The sequence below is a fragment of the Theropithecus gelada genome, chromosome 11 (assembly GCF_003255815.1).
Source record: "Theropithecus gelada isolate Dixy chromosome 11, Tgel_1.0, whole genome shotgun sequence".
NCBI classification, from domain to species: domain Eukaryota; kingdom Metazoa; phylum Chordata; class Mammalia; order Primates; family Cercopithecidae; genus Theropithecus; species Theropithecus gelada.
This window is the reverse complement of record NC_037679.1, coordinates 39558744-39575777: the sequence shown is the minus strand read 5'-3', so window position 1 is coordinate 39575777 and position 17034 is coordinate 39558744. Positions and strand designations below refer to the sequence as shown.

The following is a 17034-nucleotide window of genomic DNA, read 5'->3' as shown; positions in this document are numbered from 1 at the left end:
CCCTACCTCTTACTTCCCAGAAGCAACACTTTAAACCACTCCTGTTTTCACTTCTTACGGTGTTTACTTTTAAAATACTCAATAATATGCATATGCTGCTCTGTTAACACTCATTTATTTTAGAATCTATTGAGTTTTTGCAATGATAGTGAAGAGTTAGGTTACTTAAATACATATATACCTTCGTCATCTGTTCTCAATTGTTATTAGGTTACTTTCATAATGTAAATAATATACTTAAATCCAGAAGGATTATTCTAATAGGTGCTTGAAATATAAAATAGTAGGCTGGGGGAGTGTAGTGCATGGCCTCTCAGGTAGATACCCATAATACCCACCTCCTGTTGTTCCTGCTTTGTAAAATCTCCTCTTCTTGAGTGAGTTGGGACCTATGATTTGTATCTAACCAATAGAACAAGGCAAAGGGCATAACATGTCTCTCCCATGATCACATTATATAGACCCTTCTTACTGGCTTGATGAAGTAAATGGCCATGTTGAAAAAGGCCACATGGAAAAAAAAAAAAAAAAAAACTGTAAGGCACTAAGAGGAGTCTCCAGCCAAGAGCCAGCAGAATCCAGGGCCCTTAGTTCTAAAGCCAAAAGGAAATAAAATCTGCCCAAAACCTGAATAAGGCTGCAAGTGGATTCTTCCCTAGTCAAGCCTCCAGATGAGAACACAGCTCAGCTAGTTTCTTACTTGCAGCCTTATGAGACTCTAAGAGGAGAACCAATCTAAGCTGTACCGAGATATCTGACCCAAAGAAACTGTGCGATTATAAGTACAAATTGTTTTAAGCTGCTAAGTTTGTGGAAAATTGTTATGGAACAATGGAAAACTAATATAGTGAGATAACAGTAGTCCAGGCGAGGGACTATGCAATCCTGAGCTGAAGTGGGAGATACAGAAATAAAATAAAGACATATGCAGGTCACATTCTGGACGTAGAAATAACTGATCTTAACATTAAGTGGCTATTGAATGCTAAGTAGGATCTGAGTCAGAAGTGACTCCAAGGTTTCAAGCCTTCATGACAGAGAGAATAACGGTTCCATTATCCAAAAAGACAAATATCAGACGTATATAAATGCCATAAATGCTCACTCTCAAAGTCTTCTGTACCATGGTTTCTTAGACAATGATCTTCAGGTCTGAGATCTGTGTTACGTACAGTCAGAGGGATTAGAAAATTCTAAACCCAGGTACCAAGGCTACAAGTCAGCCTCTCTTTAGGCCTTATTCTTGACACACTGAAACTAATAATTGCCTGGACAGACCTTATGGGTGTCCTGTGGGAACCTGCACAGGTCACTGTCTCTGTCCCAATATCTCTGTCCTCATTCCCATGTCACATCTTCCTTCCCATCATGAACCAGGCCCTATTATCTCAAATAAGATTCCTGCTTCATTTTATGGGGAGAAAATAATTTAGATGTAATGAGCCTGGCAGAACCTTCCCACGAATGACTGCAATTAGGAATCCAGAGTGTCAGAGAGAAGGATCAGAGTAGAAAGCAAGGCATAAGAGTCAGACAAATAGGAAGCAGTGATTGAAACTGTTAGGTCATCAAAAGAAAATGTTATGAGATGGCTGAAACCAAAGCTCTGTGGAACATCTTTACTAAAATGTTAGAAAAGAGTTAACTTTTTGAACTATCTTCATTTTTAATTGTGCAAAGCCAAAGGATTACAATGTCACAGTATATAAAAGTACAGAAAATATTAAGGAACAAATAGTGCCAAAAGCTGAAAAGTGGGGGGACAGAGGGATGGATTTTGAAGGAGATAAGAACACAAGGGTGGTTAAAAATATTTAATCCTTGTATTGGACACTGGGGAGGTCACTGGTGACTTCTAATAAGACTTCAAGGATTTAAAGAGTTCTTGAGTTGCAGAATGAGGCTACTTTTTCAGAAGATAATAGAAATGAGAGGAGAGAGTCCTTATCCTGAGAAAGGTACCAAGGTCAAAGAAAGGAATAACAAATGAAGAACACACTAAGCCAAAAGTTGTATTTCTTATGTCATTTACTCCCAACCCTGTAAGGTGGCTATATAAGCCCTATTATAAAAATGAAGGCATCAAGTCTCCAAAAGTTGATTTGTCCAAGGACATAGGCGTAGAACATGGCAGAGCGAGGCCAAGAACCCAGGGCCATTTGGATTTAAAGCTTCTGTCATATCTGTCTCCCCACATCAATCTCCTGAAAGGTAAACCCAAACACCAGTTACACGGGGAAGTAGAAATATCAGAAATGAGTCTGATCTAGTAAAGAAAGATATAATCAGAGAAATAAAGAGAAGTATAATGTCTCCTTTCATTAAGAGAGGATAAGGGAAGTAATATTGGGAAGCTACTAAAGTGGATGATCCTATGCCAAGATTAATGATCACAATAGGTCACAATTATTTAGCACAGCACTTACTATGTGCCAGGTACAGTTCTAAGCTCTTTACACACATGAACCCATTAAATCCTCATTATTAACCCTTTGTTATAGGGACTTATAATCACTATCTTATAGAAGAAGAAACTGATGTTCAGAGAGCTCAGGCCAACTTTCCTGGGGTTAAACAGTTAGTAATGGCAGAACTAGAGTTTAAACCTGGTTTACACTCTTAACCACTTGCTATATAGCCCAGTGAGAGACAAAATCATAATTCAAATCCAAATTTGTATGTCTCCAAAGCTCATGTGCTCTCTACTATGAGACGAGAATTGCAGACCAAATAGAGACAGAAACACACACAAAAAAAGCCTTTCTAGAACCTCTTAGCCTAATAGAAAAACAGGTGTGGCCGCCCATTCAATAGATGTCATTAGCAGAAGTGGGAAACCTGTCATCTAGTACTAAGAAAGCTCAGTATCTAATTTAAGACCTTCTCAGCAGGAGCAAAGGGTTAAGCTTTTGCCCTTTGCCTGAGTTGTCAACTAGAGTATCACAGAAAGCATAATTCAACATCTTTTGCACAGAGGAAAGGAATCAACATAGGATTAAAATTTAACCCTGGGTTGAAGGTGGTGAGCAACTTGGAGTGGTAAGTCCTGGGTGGCCAGAATGCATTGAGCACATGGTAAGGTCAACTGTCACGTACAGGTAAGTGCCAGAAATAGAGGAAGGCTGGGACTAGAAATAGAATGAAGGCACGTGTGGGGAAAAATAACAGCACAGGTAGAAGCAGCAGCAACTCTGAAACAAAACAGCAGATGCCAGGGGCTGAATAACTATCATGTTTGTCTTTAAGGCCCAGTGATTGCTGCACTGGTCCTAAGAATGTTTATTCTTTGAGTGCCCCAGGGAGCAGCCAGTATCTGGACATGACTAGCCTGGAGGCTGAAAGGGTCTCACAGGTGAACAGTTGGTGAGGTGAGGTGAACAAAGACAGTGAAAAGAAAAATCAGTGTTGCCTGTACTTCCTAACAGAAACAAAAGGAAAAAAATAAGACTTCCAGTGTGAATAGAAGCAAACACATTGCCTAAAGATCCTGGTCCTCTTATTTAAAATCTAGGAAATGACTTAAATTTATTTTATTTAGTAATGTGATTTCTTAATTAAATGTAATTTTTTTAAAAAAAAAAAAAAAAAAGAGGCAACTCTGAGAAATTTAGCTTCCCAAGACCAAAGAGAACAGAATCATTTGTCAACAACAGCTACTAAAATTACTGTGCCCTTCACTGGCAACTGTTCCAAATTGCAAGCACAGCCTTTAAAGGAGTACTTAAATCATAACAGGAGTTTCCAAACAATTCATTAACTAATTTAGAATAATAATATTAACTTATGAAAATACCTTTAGTCCTGTTTAATTGCACAATTAACATTTTTCATACGATGAAAATGAATAATAGCACTTAACTGATAATATAGGACCTAAAATGAAATATGATCTAACTAGATTATCAACATGCCCCAAATTTACTTTACTTTGTACTAGTAAGTGCAAATTTTATATGTGGGTGCTAGCAAATCTTCAAAGGTATCAGAGCCAGAACCAAGTAGAAAGGGCTCGCCAATAAGTGAAATAAAAATGCAATACCTCATTATTTCCTCTGAGCAAAGTATTTTCCAAAATTATTCCTGTCTCTGGAACTAGCACTTTCACTCGGTATTGGTTAATAATTCCATTTGGTTGTCGTGGTTTCTTCCAAGTAATTCTTACTTGCGTGGCTTCTACCTCTGCAAGTTGTAAATCAAACACTGCCCCTGGAACTAAGAAAGAAAGAAAGAAAAGAAAAAAGGGGGAATTTAAAAATATTTTTTCAAGTGAAAAAAGTGCCTACATTCTTAGCTCACAATTTAAGATATATAAACAATTTTATTAGAAAATAGACGAGGTTGGGTGCGGTGGCTCACGCCTGTAATCCCGGCACTTTGGGAGGCCAAGGGAGGCCAATCACCTGAGATCAGGAGTTCAAGACCAGCCTGACCAACATGGTGAAACCTCATCTCTACTAAAAAATACAAAAATTAGCCGGGCATGGTGGTGCGTGCCTGTATTCCCAGCTACTCGGGAGGCTGAGGCAGGAGAATTGCTTGAACCCAAGAGGCAGAGGTTGCAGTGAGTGAAGATCACACCACTGCACTCCAGCCTGGGAGAAAGAGCAAGACTCTGTCAAAATAAATAAATAAATAAATAGACAAAAACAATTTATTTTGTTAAAAATTAAATATGTCTTTGAAAAAGGATGAGTTCACATCCTTTGCAGGGACATGGATGAAGGTGGAAATCATCATTCTCAGCAAACTAACACAAGAACAAAAAAACCAAACACCACATGTTCTCACTCATAAGAGGGAGATGAACAATGAGAACACATGGACACAGGGAGGGGATCATCACACACTGAGGCCTGTTGGTGGGTGGGGGGTAGGGGAGGGATAGCATTAGGAGAAATACCTAATGTAGATGACGGGTTGATAGGTGCAGCAAACCACCATGGCACATGTATACCTATGTAACAAACCTACACGTTCTGCACATGTACCCCAGAACTTAAAGTATAATAAATTTTTTTAATTAAATGTCTTTAAATACATGGATATTTAAAACTAAATTTCTAAACATTGTTCTTGAAATGTAAGTAAGGAGCAGAATAACAGAATAATTTTCCAAAATAAAAGTCATAACATTTGTCTGAAATAAATTAATTAATGAAAATAATTTTCTTGAGAATATGCCTATTTGGAGATGATTAATGCCCAGTTGAATCTTGATGGTTTCATAAAAATTGTAACAACAGATTGAAAAATAATATTCAGAAGACTAGGAATGCAATGAAATATGGTTGGTAAGTTAAATTAGATTGCGTTTTAATTTATTACATGAAATTGTTTGAAGAGTTGATTGATTTTTTCTGATATTTTAAAAATAATCATGTTATTTTCAAATTTCAGGGGCCTTTATTCATTACAATAGTAAAGAAAAATAGGAACAAACCAATAATTGGTTTAAAATAAAATACAATTAAAAAAAACTTAAAGCAAATTCTAGTTGTAAAGTCACCAAGAGTGACATCTAGGGAACTTCCCAGTTTCACAGGAGTAATGGGCAAAAAATAAACATCCCCTGGCTTTTGACCATTTTTATTTACAGTTCAACTTGTGGTTATGAATAGCTCATTCATCCCTCCAAACTCTACTTTCCTTATCTATAAAATGGGTGTCATTATAGCTTTCCTATTACTATACAGGTTACTATAAGGAACAGAGTTCAAGAAAATTTCTCAAATTTCTAAAACTTTTAAGAAAGAGAAAATGACATAAAATTATGATCCCTTATGATCAGATTGTTGTTACACTTTAAATTAATTTCCCCAAGCTATCTGGCAGTGGTACAGGTTTAGCAAATTCTAGTTAGAAGACAGGCATATAGTCTTAAAAGGGAACAAAGGAAAAATGACCGCCTTTCTTTTTAAGACAACAGAAAGGAATTGAAAAATAATTTTACAACTCCCATATATGTTATTTATAATGAGGAAATATAATTATGCTTAAGTTGGCTTTATAGTAACTATAACTATACAAAGTTTTCACCCCTTAGATTGAGTTTTTTCCTTTGTCTTCATGAAGTAACCAGTAAAGACTCCCTAGATATCGTGACAATCACTGGGCCATTCATTTGTCATTCAACACACTGAGCATTGATCATATGATCACTGTTCTAGGCACTTGAGGACAGAGGAAGGAATAAGACAGATAAAGCCCTTTGCACAAGTCACCTCTAGTATGAGTTTTATTTCACTAAAATATATTGTACCTAGAGCTCATGTTTGTATCATCTTATTTACCAACATGCAATTTACCAATATGCATTTTTCAAGGGTGGAGAAACTTTCCAAATAATTTGGTGGTGTAAAATAACATGGCTATTTAAACAGCAAAGCTCTCATTCCATCTTTCTTTAAAATTTTATTTTACAGTTTTCATGCAGACAAAACAATAGCCAGTATTGCATAACTTAAGTCACAGAAGAGATCTGGCATTTTTTCCATTTATTTTGAACTGATGTAGAATCTCCACTGAAAAAAAAAAAACCAGCTAATGACTACATTGATCATATTAATCAGGCAACTAAACCCTGCCTATTGAAAAATAAGTGAAATGATCAGTTCAAGTCAATGCAACACACTAATGTGTTAGATATCAAATATTATGCAGGACAGCAGAAAAATATATATATTTTACTGTCTCTTATTTTGCTAGTGAAACCCAAGAGTAGTAGCAGACACTATTTATCTTTTAATTAGAATATATATTTCTATATATTCCATATATTAAATACTTACTTTCTTAGTAAGTATTGCCCCATGATACTTAATGGCAAAAATTACAATCCAAGTAAAGATTAAGTGGTTCTATATTACCTTAAAATATACCTCAAACTTGCATAAAAAGAATGACTATAAACTTATCTTTGTTTTCCTATTTAAGCTTAGGGGATAAAGGAAATGGAGTAGATAGCATAGTATCTCGTCTTTAAAAAGATACTTGATCTGTTAGACCACAAATTCTTATGAGGAAACTAGAGAAGACTTTAATATTGATACAAAATTAACTAAAGATAATCAAACACGCAAGGCAATTATTCATGGTTCAGCATCAATTTTGAAGGTGTTATCCACAGGAAATACCTACAAGCCATTCTCAAGTCAATATATTTACAAATTTTACAATCAAATGAGAAATAAGTTACACATCTGACCAAAAAATCTTATATTTTCTTTACCCCAATACCATTTGTTTCCAACTTCAAAATTAATGCTGCTCAATGATGAATTTTCTAGATAAGGGCAAAATAATTTTAATTTTGAAGGTGTTAAATACATAGACTACCTAAGAATCATTCTTGAGTTAATATATTTATAAACTTTACTAATACATTAGAAACACAGTAATATATGATCTATTAAAATATATTCTAAATGATTTGAGGTATTCAAATGAAAAACTATGAGAAGAAATGAAACAGAGACAAATAGCATTGAGGTAAAAGAAAATACATTAAGATCATTTTTGCCATTATCTAGCAAATTAAACTTTCTTTACAAGTGTATTTTGAAAAGCAAGTAGTAAAATTAAAGCCACTGCAAATCCTGAAAACACAAAGTTGGCAGGCTCTCAGTTATTTTCCTACAAAGATTTTACTACTGTTTGCAGAAAGTAACAAGTTTAAGTCACTGAGGACAAACGTCTACACTGCCATGGTCTATTTAAGAGGGAGTAAACAAGAATCTCAGAAATTTGTCTGCTTTTAAGAAATGGTCATGCTAAACTACCCTGAGAGAAAAGTTATTAGACAATATTGAAGCATCACAGTTTGCTTATTTTTTTTACCCCTCACACAAGTTAGAAGAATGTTGTTGCCTATGTTACATTTGTCAGCATTATCTGATTTTGGAATAGGCAACTCTATGACATTTTATAGCTTTGGAGATTATTATCTTTTTTCCCAAAATCATTTATTTTCATGCCTATGTAGAAATCTACTCATCAAAATATTAAGAGACATATAGAAGGCTTAGGAAATATATAAGAGAACTACTAAAATAATAGGATGCTGATTTTCTTTCAAAGTAGACTATGGACCATAACATCCCCAGGGGTAATGAAATTAACTCCACTGTAATGTAATAGCACATAACATTCTCTATAAGAGGTCAATGCAACATTTTTCTATGAGTATTTATAAGAGCACCAATTGTTTTAAAAGGTAATTTAAAAGAAGCAAGCTAGTCCTAATTATTTTTTAAATAGATTATAGACTGGTTTAAATATGGAGAAGAAAATAAATTAAGTAACTTTAATTAGAATACTAAAAACCCTGTTGTATTAATGAAAAGGATAATATAAAATTAAGAAATCATTTTTAAATTGAAAGTAGATAGTTCTAACAAGTTATCACATTGTTCTCATATAGTTTAAAGATCCATGTATTTCAAAGTTTTAAATACTGGAACCAGGATTAATTAGTGGTGTCAGAAGTAGAAAGCTACATTTACTGCATTTGACAGAGTATTCCATTGAAGCAGCTCCCGAGGCTGAACTATCCCCAGAGAACTCTATGGATGAAGGCTGGCATGAGGATATAAGAACCATGCCAACCCTGCCTTTGGTGGAACCCACCAGTTGCCAGGAGGCCCCTCTAAGACCCACCAGTGTGTGGTCTACAGGAGGAGTGACTCAGGAAGATAACAGAATGAAACACAGGACAAATTGCTTTTTATACAGGCGAACGGAGTCATCGACTTAAAATGATTTGGTGTGAAAAATAGGCCTTGTGAAATATACTTAATGATGACCTTAAGATTCTACTTCTTTTCTGGATAAAAAATGTAGAAATTAAGGCAAGTAAATTTTAAAATAATCCAAGACAAATAACATGGCATTGTACACGGCATATGCACTATTTCCCCATTTTTATCAAATGCTGTAGTCCAAGAATGATGACAATAAAAAAATACGTTTATTGAGTTGTGGATTCTGTTTGGAAGCACCAAAATCAGCTGGTCTTGAAAGAAGACAGTAGTTCAGGATTTACTTAATTGTATAACAAGAATAGAAATCAGTGGGTACATTGAGTTGGTTGAGAAAACTCTATTAAGACCAAAATCGAGGGCTCTGCTTTATTTGATAGTATCTGTAAATCTGTCTAGCTTCCTAGGAAATGCTTAAGAGCAGCTTTTAGGTGGAGATGAAGGAAAACTTAAGATTTAAGGGAGAAGCTACACAATGCTAAGATTCTTCTGATAGAAACACAATGGTAAAATTTTAATACAAAAAAATAACATTTTCCTTATGAGTATGTATAACTTTCTTATATGTATACTAAAACTATATATATGTCAGAATTTTCATCTGAAATAGATAAAACGTAACTTTTATGTTCTTTCAACAAAATATCAATGATTATTTCTTTAAAGGGGAGAAGTACAACATTTCCTAATAGTTACTGCCCTCTAATGGTCAAATGCTTGAATGATGAATGTATGACCTGTGTGTGTGTGTGTACATGTGTACATTTCATTTATAAGTTACTGTCTGTTAGCTTCCACACAAACAAAGTCTGGAATCTTTTCCAAGTGTTAATGTGTTATAAGAAGTTACTGTTATTTTTCTCCATAATTAGAATCCCTAAATAGAAATGAAGGCATTTAGCAAGTTCAGTGTGGGCCAGAAAGGTGTGTTGTGAAATAGTATGGAAACAATTTTTTTAAAGTATAGTTCACCTAAAACAATGATGTTTAATGAATACTTATAAGGAAGTTTCTTGAGGAAAAATACTCTTTTCATAATTTCAGTAAATACTGGTAAATCTGTATCATGCATCCACTCAGAATCTTCACTTGCTTAGAATCCCGTTTTGATTATAAACACATTTTGTTGAAAGCATTGGGAATATAGGAATTCCTCTAAACACTAGCTCTGTGAGAAAAAATAGATTCCACATTTTAAAATGTAGTCAAACCATACTAAATGTGTTTGTTTACCTTATGACTTCTTAAGGTTTTGCTAAATTTTATTGTGAATCTCTAACTGGCCAATACTATGTATGGTTATTTCCTAACCTTACCTGATCTTGGGTTCCTTTTATTATGAAGTATGCTATGAGTTTAATGTTCTGGAGAACACACATCAGAATGAATTAGGTAGTAATTTAATGAGGAAAAATATGATTTAAGTAAATATAAAACAAATTGCTTCTAATATCATGTTTTACCCGTTTATGAAGTTCATAAGCATACCAAAAATATATCACTCATTCCCTGTTCTTACCATCTGGTGGAGTGAATACTGAAAGATTTGACTTGGGCCCAGTCCCTGCATTGGTTTCAGCCGCAACATAGACATCATACATTGTAAATGGTGTTAGGTTAGTGAATGCAAACTTAAGGTCTTTCGTGCTGTTATCCAAAATGCGACCTGCAAAAAGTGGAAGACAGCTGTGGATTATTTTTTATCAAGCATGCAATCATGTTCACATTTAAGTACAGAGCCAAGGACAACAATTCAAGTGTTAACCTATGCACTAAAATTTGTTATTATAATATCAAAACTGGATATATTTTAAACATGTGGCTTAGTAGTACATTGATATCAATTTAACAAAAATAAATGAAAGAACATGAAAATGTTCCAGTGCTTAAAATTACTTTTATTAAATCATAAAGCCCTTTTGAATTATCAGGTTATTTTTGACATATTGAAAAGGGAAGCATCAAATTTTATCGATTCCAAAAGTGACCAGATTTTATACTCAAATTTATTCAATTAAAATGCTAAATAATTTCATTATCTTTTATAAGAGCATATATTTATAAAATATTTCTAGTTTAGCTTCTGAACAAAATTCCTTAGTCTGTCAGCACCATTCTTTAAATCTTCGACTTTGCTTTAAATGATTCCTTTACCTTCTTGCTCTAACTACAAACTGGCTTTTTCCTAAGAACACTGCTTTTGTTCCCCTGCAGCCAATCCAAATGGTGGCAGTCTGTTTTCACCCCACAGCTCTCAAGTAACCAGGCCTTTAGGTGTAGTGTTGTTCTTGTTCCTCATTGCTCCACTTTATTCACTATCCTCTGTCTCTCCTTATAAAAGCCCACAGCTTTAAATACTATATTACCAGTGACATCCACTAGCCCTCACAGTTGTCATAATCTACTAACCTGAGGGTCATTTACTCTCATTTACTTTCATGGTCCAGCTTTGGTTCAAGGCTACCATCTTAATTTGTGCTGATTTTAATATCCTGAGAGATAATCCTTAAATTACTTAGATATTTCCTTAAATAATCTAGTTTTCCAGAATTTCAGCCACTCCCTCAAGATCATAACTTAGACACTACTATCATCAATTACTCTGTATCATTAAGAATCTCAATTTCACGCAACTTTTTCTAACCACTTTTGCCTATGTCCTTTACATTTCCTCTGTAATCCTGAACTGATAATTCTTTAAATCCACTGAAATCAACAATCCATTGATTTAATCATGTATTTTATTTTTGTTTTCTTTTATTTGGCCCCTCACCACTTGATTTCCACTCGTTACCCAGCTTCAGTGTCAATTTCAATTATAATCACTGCTTTACACAGGCCTCCAATTCCCTTGCCCTTCTCTAGTTGAAGGGAGCTGGTTTACAGCACAAAACCATTAATTGATATCACTTTATTTGTAGCCAAACCTCAAATGAGCCCTACGTGGTGCCTGGAATCTTACTCAACTTACATAGTAAATGGTCCAATCACTCTACTCTTCTAGATGATTATTTTACACTTACTCTTCTCTGCTCAGACCTCTAATACTTTCTGCCCTATCTTCACTCCCAACTAATGGTCTTGCTTTCCACTACACTGAAAAAAGTAAACCAATTAGAAAACATTTGCCACAGGCTCCCACCAACACAACTATATATTTACCAGCATCTATACCCATATACTCTGCCTTACAGCCTATAAGAACAAATTATGGACAAATCATCTATTAGTATGGACAAATCATCTGTATTCTTATCTCAAACCAATGGCTACATTTGAGCAAAAGATCTCACCTTCTACTCACACAGATACCTTTCCAGTAATTCTCGTTTTTCTTATATCATTAATATTTTCCTTATTTTCCTCATTTCCATTAACACCCACTGTTCCAGTGATCTTCTTCCATTTGCTCTTAAACTAATTAGTTAGGTATTTACCCCATATGTTCCACCATACTGGAAGCACGTGATCACTCCCATTAGGCTAAATGCAATTATTGCTAAATGTCTCTCACTTGATTTATCAGCCAGTCTCACAAATGAAAGAGTACTTCAGCCAAGTATTGAACAATATTATCAGATAGAAAAGATGGAGCTGTGTATCCATGTCTGTTTCTGTGTATTGGATGGGTGGGTGGAGGGAATTATCTTTTTTTACAGAGTAAAAGTATTTCAGAATTTTAAGAGCATAAGTTACTTAGGGATGAAAGATAAAAGTTACTCATGATGGTGATGAGTGATTCATACCATAGAAATTGCAAAATAAAATGAGTTGGAACTTTGTATCTTTTTCAATGCCCCCAAATAAATGATAATATGTGGCTTTATGTTATTTCATCACTGTTAGAATTAAACTTCTTTCATAGAAACATAGGATCTCAATCAGGAGAGAATTTTAGACTTTACACAATTCACTTCTAATGATATAATATTTGAACCTCTCAAAATATCTCTGGCAAGTGGATGCCCAGGTCCTGCTTGCTTACAAAGATGGAGAACTTGCCACTTTATAAAGCTGCCTAAAATTTTAATAGGCTTCCTTTTTTAAAGCAGTTTTAGGTCCACAGGAAAATAGAGCAGAAGATACAGAGATTTTCCATGTTATTTTTAGAGAGCTCTTTCTAATGATTAAAAACTAGGCTCCTAGCAGTGAATAGAAATCTAATTTAATATAGTCAAAGTCCATTGTTCTTCATGAATGTAAGCCAAGGCCTTCTTGTTCAAATATTTGAAGATGTATATCTCCACCAGCACTTTTTTCTTGAGGAGTTATCTCTAGTTTTTCACATGCATCACATGAAATGTGGAATATGAATAGTGTTTTGTCATTCTTATACTCATTTATGGTTTTGAATTAAAAAATCAAAGGACCTCACTTTCTTTATGACTTTCCTATTGTTTGCTTCAACATCAGAGTCTTTTAAAAAGAGTCTGATACTTTTAAAAAGAGTTTGATATTGGTAACATATTTTATTATTCTCACACCAAAAGGCAAACACAAAACCAATTAAGGCTTACCTGATGGTCCATATAATTCAACTCTATAACTAAATTTCCCTGTTACTATAGTTGGTGGGTCCCATATAATTGAAAAGGACTTTCCTGTGACGTTGCCTGTTACGCAGTTTTGTGGTGGTCCTTCAGGCACTAAAATAATCATAGAAAATAAATACATAATATATATTTAAAATTAAAGTGCACCCTATTAAATACACATAATAAAACACAAAGGCAAAGAAGGAAAATAAAATATCACACTTGAAAGCAAAGAGTTTTTTTAACTTAAAGAAAAAATGGAATATAATTGAAAATTGTGAATAACACATGCTGGATCATCAGATAAACTTATTTTTAACAATTACTACTTTATTTAATACTGTATATTATTGCACTGTGCCAGTTTCATTCTAATATTCATTGTAATATATTTATTGTCAGTGCTACATTATCTTGAAACATTTATACCTGCATATATATATTGTGTTCCACAAAGTCTGGATATCTGGCTTGATAAACATTTTCTCTCTTATTAACACAGGTAGAAGTTTCAAGAAAATAAGCTTCAAAAATTATTAGCAATAATTTTTACTTTTTCTATCAATATTTGTATTTGTTCTAAGAAGAAATTTATACCCTACAGTTGGAGGATTCAAATGTAACATTGGTAACATATGAAAATAATAATGACATTTTAAATTACTCTATTTTTCATAGATGTTTATTCTTTCTTTTAATTGAAATAAAACAATTCCAAATATTTTTCAAAACAAAATTATTATCTACCAAATTTCACCTTGTATGACCCTTATGAAATCATTTTTTATTGTATAAAAAGTAAAGAGTATGAAAGAAGAAAATGGTATAATTCAAAGATGGTTATTTAAATCAACAAAAAACTTCAAACTTATATGAAATGAAAAATAACAGAAGCCAACAGCTATGTTATTAGAAAAAAATGCTTTAGTGAAATTACTCTACCAATAATTTTCAATAACCTCAGAAATTGGCAATTACAACCTAATGCCTGATACTACATTATGATATATCTAATACGTCAACTATATATTATGCATATAATAAATACCTCATGTATTATGGGACTATATCAATATCCATGAAATTTTATAAATATATGAAATATATAAATACATATATTTACATGAATACTGATATAGTACTATAATTAAATGTATGAATACCATTCCGAAAATACGTTCTCATAAAATTTAGTGGTAATAATAATATCTAATTATTCTCATTTAATTTTAACCCTGGCACCCTAAGGAAGGTACTATTACTGTCTCTATTTTTCAGATGAGGAAACTGCAGTGCAAATGGGATTTAAGTGGGTATATATTTTAGCTACTGCTCGTATCTGATACCAAAATGTGAATCACATAGTCATTCTGCTAGTGCAGGTATTTTTGCTTTTGGTAATGGCAATAACAGTGAGAGAAGGTGTAGATGATTATAAATCATTTAGAATGGCAAAGGTGATTACAAAAAAAATGCTGAGATTATAAAATGACAAAAGCTTATATGAAGATCAGGGTCAGCAGCTCAAGAATTGTTTCTTGCAAATCTTCTTTCTCCTTTTAAATACTTATTTTGTGCTATAATATAAAAGGGTATAGAAATTCGAAGAAACCCCTGATGGGATGCCTGTGGTATATTATTAGGGGAAAAAGTTACTGAAAGGTAAAAATTAAAAAGAAATATGTATATAAATAAAACATTATTCTCTAAGTCATTTAAATCTTTTTATCTACAAAAAGTGAACCATACCTGATTCTGGTGTTCTGACAATCGTACTATCAATATAACCTGCTTCAGTTGTAACAGCCGAAACTTCAAAAAGATATGTTGTATAAGGTCTCAAGTGTGTCACTATAAAACTGATAGGCTCTTTCCACACAGAGCTGATCTTATTCTGTGTCAACGTGCTTGATGAATATGTGGTACGCGATGGAGGTGTAACTCTACCAAGGGTTGGAGAAGGGCTGGCTGTACTCCATAAAAAAGATTCACTATTCTCCTAGTAAATAAAATAATATCAATAGAGAAATAACACTGTATCTCTTGGTGAACATGAGAATAAGAACATGTAATTCATTTCTTTTTCTTTTATGCTATACATACACACATAACATGCAAGTTATGGACAAATTTGCTAGATTTTAATTGTACCCATTTATGTCTGCAGTTTTAGAAGAGAACATATTTATTGTATTCCTTATACCTTAACCTTTATGAATAGAATTTCAAGTGGCTTAAAATAAAGGTAAAACTACAGCAAAATCATTTGTAAGAATTTTTAAGCTTCATGTTAACAGTGTAAGAGCCAAAGAGCTGAAATAATTTTACTCTTGTGTATGTTCAAATGCCACTTTCTTACTGTTAATGATCTTTTTTTTCTCATAAGTCCCAAAAAGTACTAGTATGCCACTAGCTCATATGTTAGGTGTCTGCATGTATTAGAAATATATCGTAATTTCAAAAAGAAGATTTTTAGACTTTTTAAAGTATTTACAACAAAAATAACTGTTTGACTGTGTTTCCATTAATAATAACACAAAGATTACTAAAATGATTTTAGGAAAAGCATTATTATGCTTATCTTATAATTAAAAATTACGATGCTTATTCTATAATAAAGCATTACTATTATGAGGTTTATCATCAATGACCAGAGTAACAACAAATTATTTACCCAAGATATGCGCAACAATGACAATCTACCTCTGCAAATTTAACTTCGACTATTACCCTACATGTGCTCTTCCCTCCTGTCACATGGAAGTAAAATATTTTCTCCAATTATATCTCATACTTTTCCACCTCGGGGCTTTATAAAGTATCCTCCACTGGGAATGCCACCATCACACAATCTCTATCTGTCCTTGCTCCATGGTGTATCACAAATGTTACTCCTTTCATGAAGTCTTTTCACAATTCCCTAAATGATTTGAATCTCTCACTCTTGAGTTCTCAAACCATTCCTGTATTCTGCCTGAATAAGGCCAATTGTGTAACATGATACTCTAAGTAATCAAATAACTAATAAAACTTTGTGTATAACATGATACCATAACTAATCAAATAACTAGTAAAACTTTGGTAAAAATGTAGTATCTAGATGCTAGAAATGTGAAAATATAAGTTTATCTAAGATTTTTTGAGACATAGGAAGTGTTCTGTGGTACTTACATTGCATTCTGGCAATTTTCCAGTCAAAATATCCTCTACTCTGATTGAGACATCTTTCACTACTATCCCACTTCTGGCATGCTTGACACTAATCTTGAAGCTGGTAATTTTGCCATTTGGTTGCCGAGGTAAATACCAAATCAGGTTAACTGCTGAAGAGTTGTAGGCCTCAACTGTGAGATTCACCACTTTTCCCGGAGCTGGGGAAGAGAAAGATTGGGAAGGAAAACACCTTGTTATAAAACTTAGAATTACATTTATATAATTTCATGGTACATGAAATTAAATATATAATACATTGCATAAAACCTATTTGTGTAAGATTTTTATAAATATATTTAACTGAACTTTGCCTAAAATAAAAAAACTGGAGTTGGGGCCAATCAACTTTACTTTAGGATAACTGGGCTAATACATGCATTGATGAAATGTTTCAAATAAGTATGAAAAAAATCCCATCAATAGTTATGAACATACAAACAAGTTGGGATAAATTTCTTATTTCTTTAACTATTTTGGAATAATGTAGTTTCATTAGATATGAAAAAAGTAGCAAAATGAATCAATTATCC

The 17034-nt window shown here is 33.4% G+C and overlaps 1 protein-coding gene across 2 annotated transcripts in view; it reads right to left on the bottom strand.

Moving 5' to 3' along the window:
* The window catches only part of PTPRQ (protein tyrosine phosphatase, receptor type Q), a 251518-nt gene that overhangs the window by 186729 nt on the left and 47755 nt on the right, over positions 1-17034 (bottom strand). For both annotated transcript variants that reach the window (XM_025403263.1, XM_025403264.1), the window contains 5 exons: positions 16463-16662; positions 15041-15290; positions 13274-13402; positions 10276-10422; positions 4040-4212 (listed from right to left, as the gene is read on the bottom strand). In XM_025403263.1, the coding sequence (XP_025259048.1) occupies positions 4040-4212; positions 10276-10422; positions 13274-13402; positions 15041-15290; positions 16463-16662 (899 nt within the window). The remainder of the gene's footprint in view (positions 1-4039; positions 4213-10275; positions 10423-13273; positions 13403-15040; positions 15291-16462; positions 16663-17034) is intronic.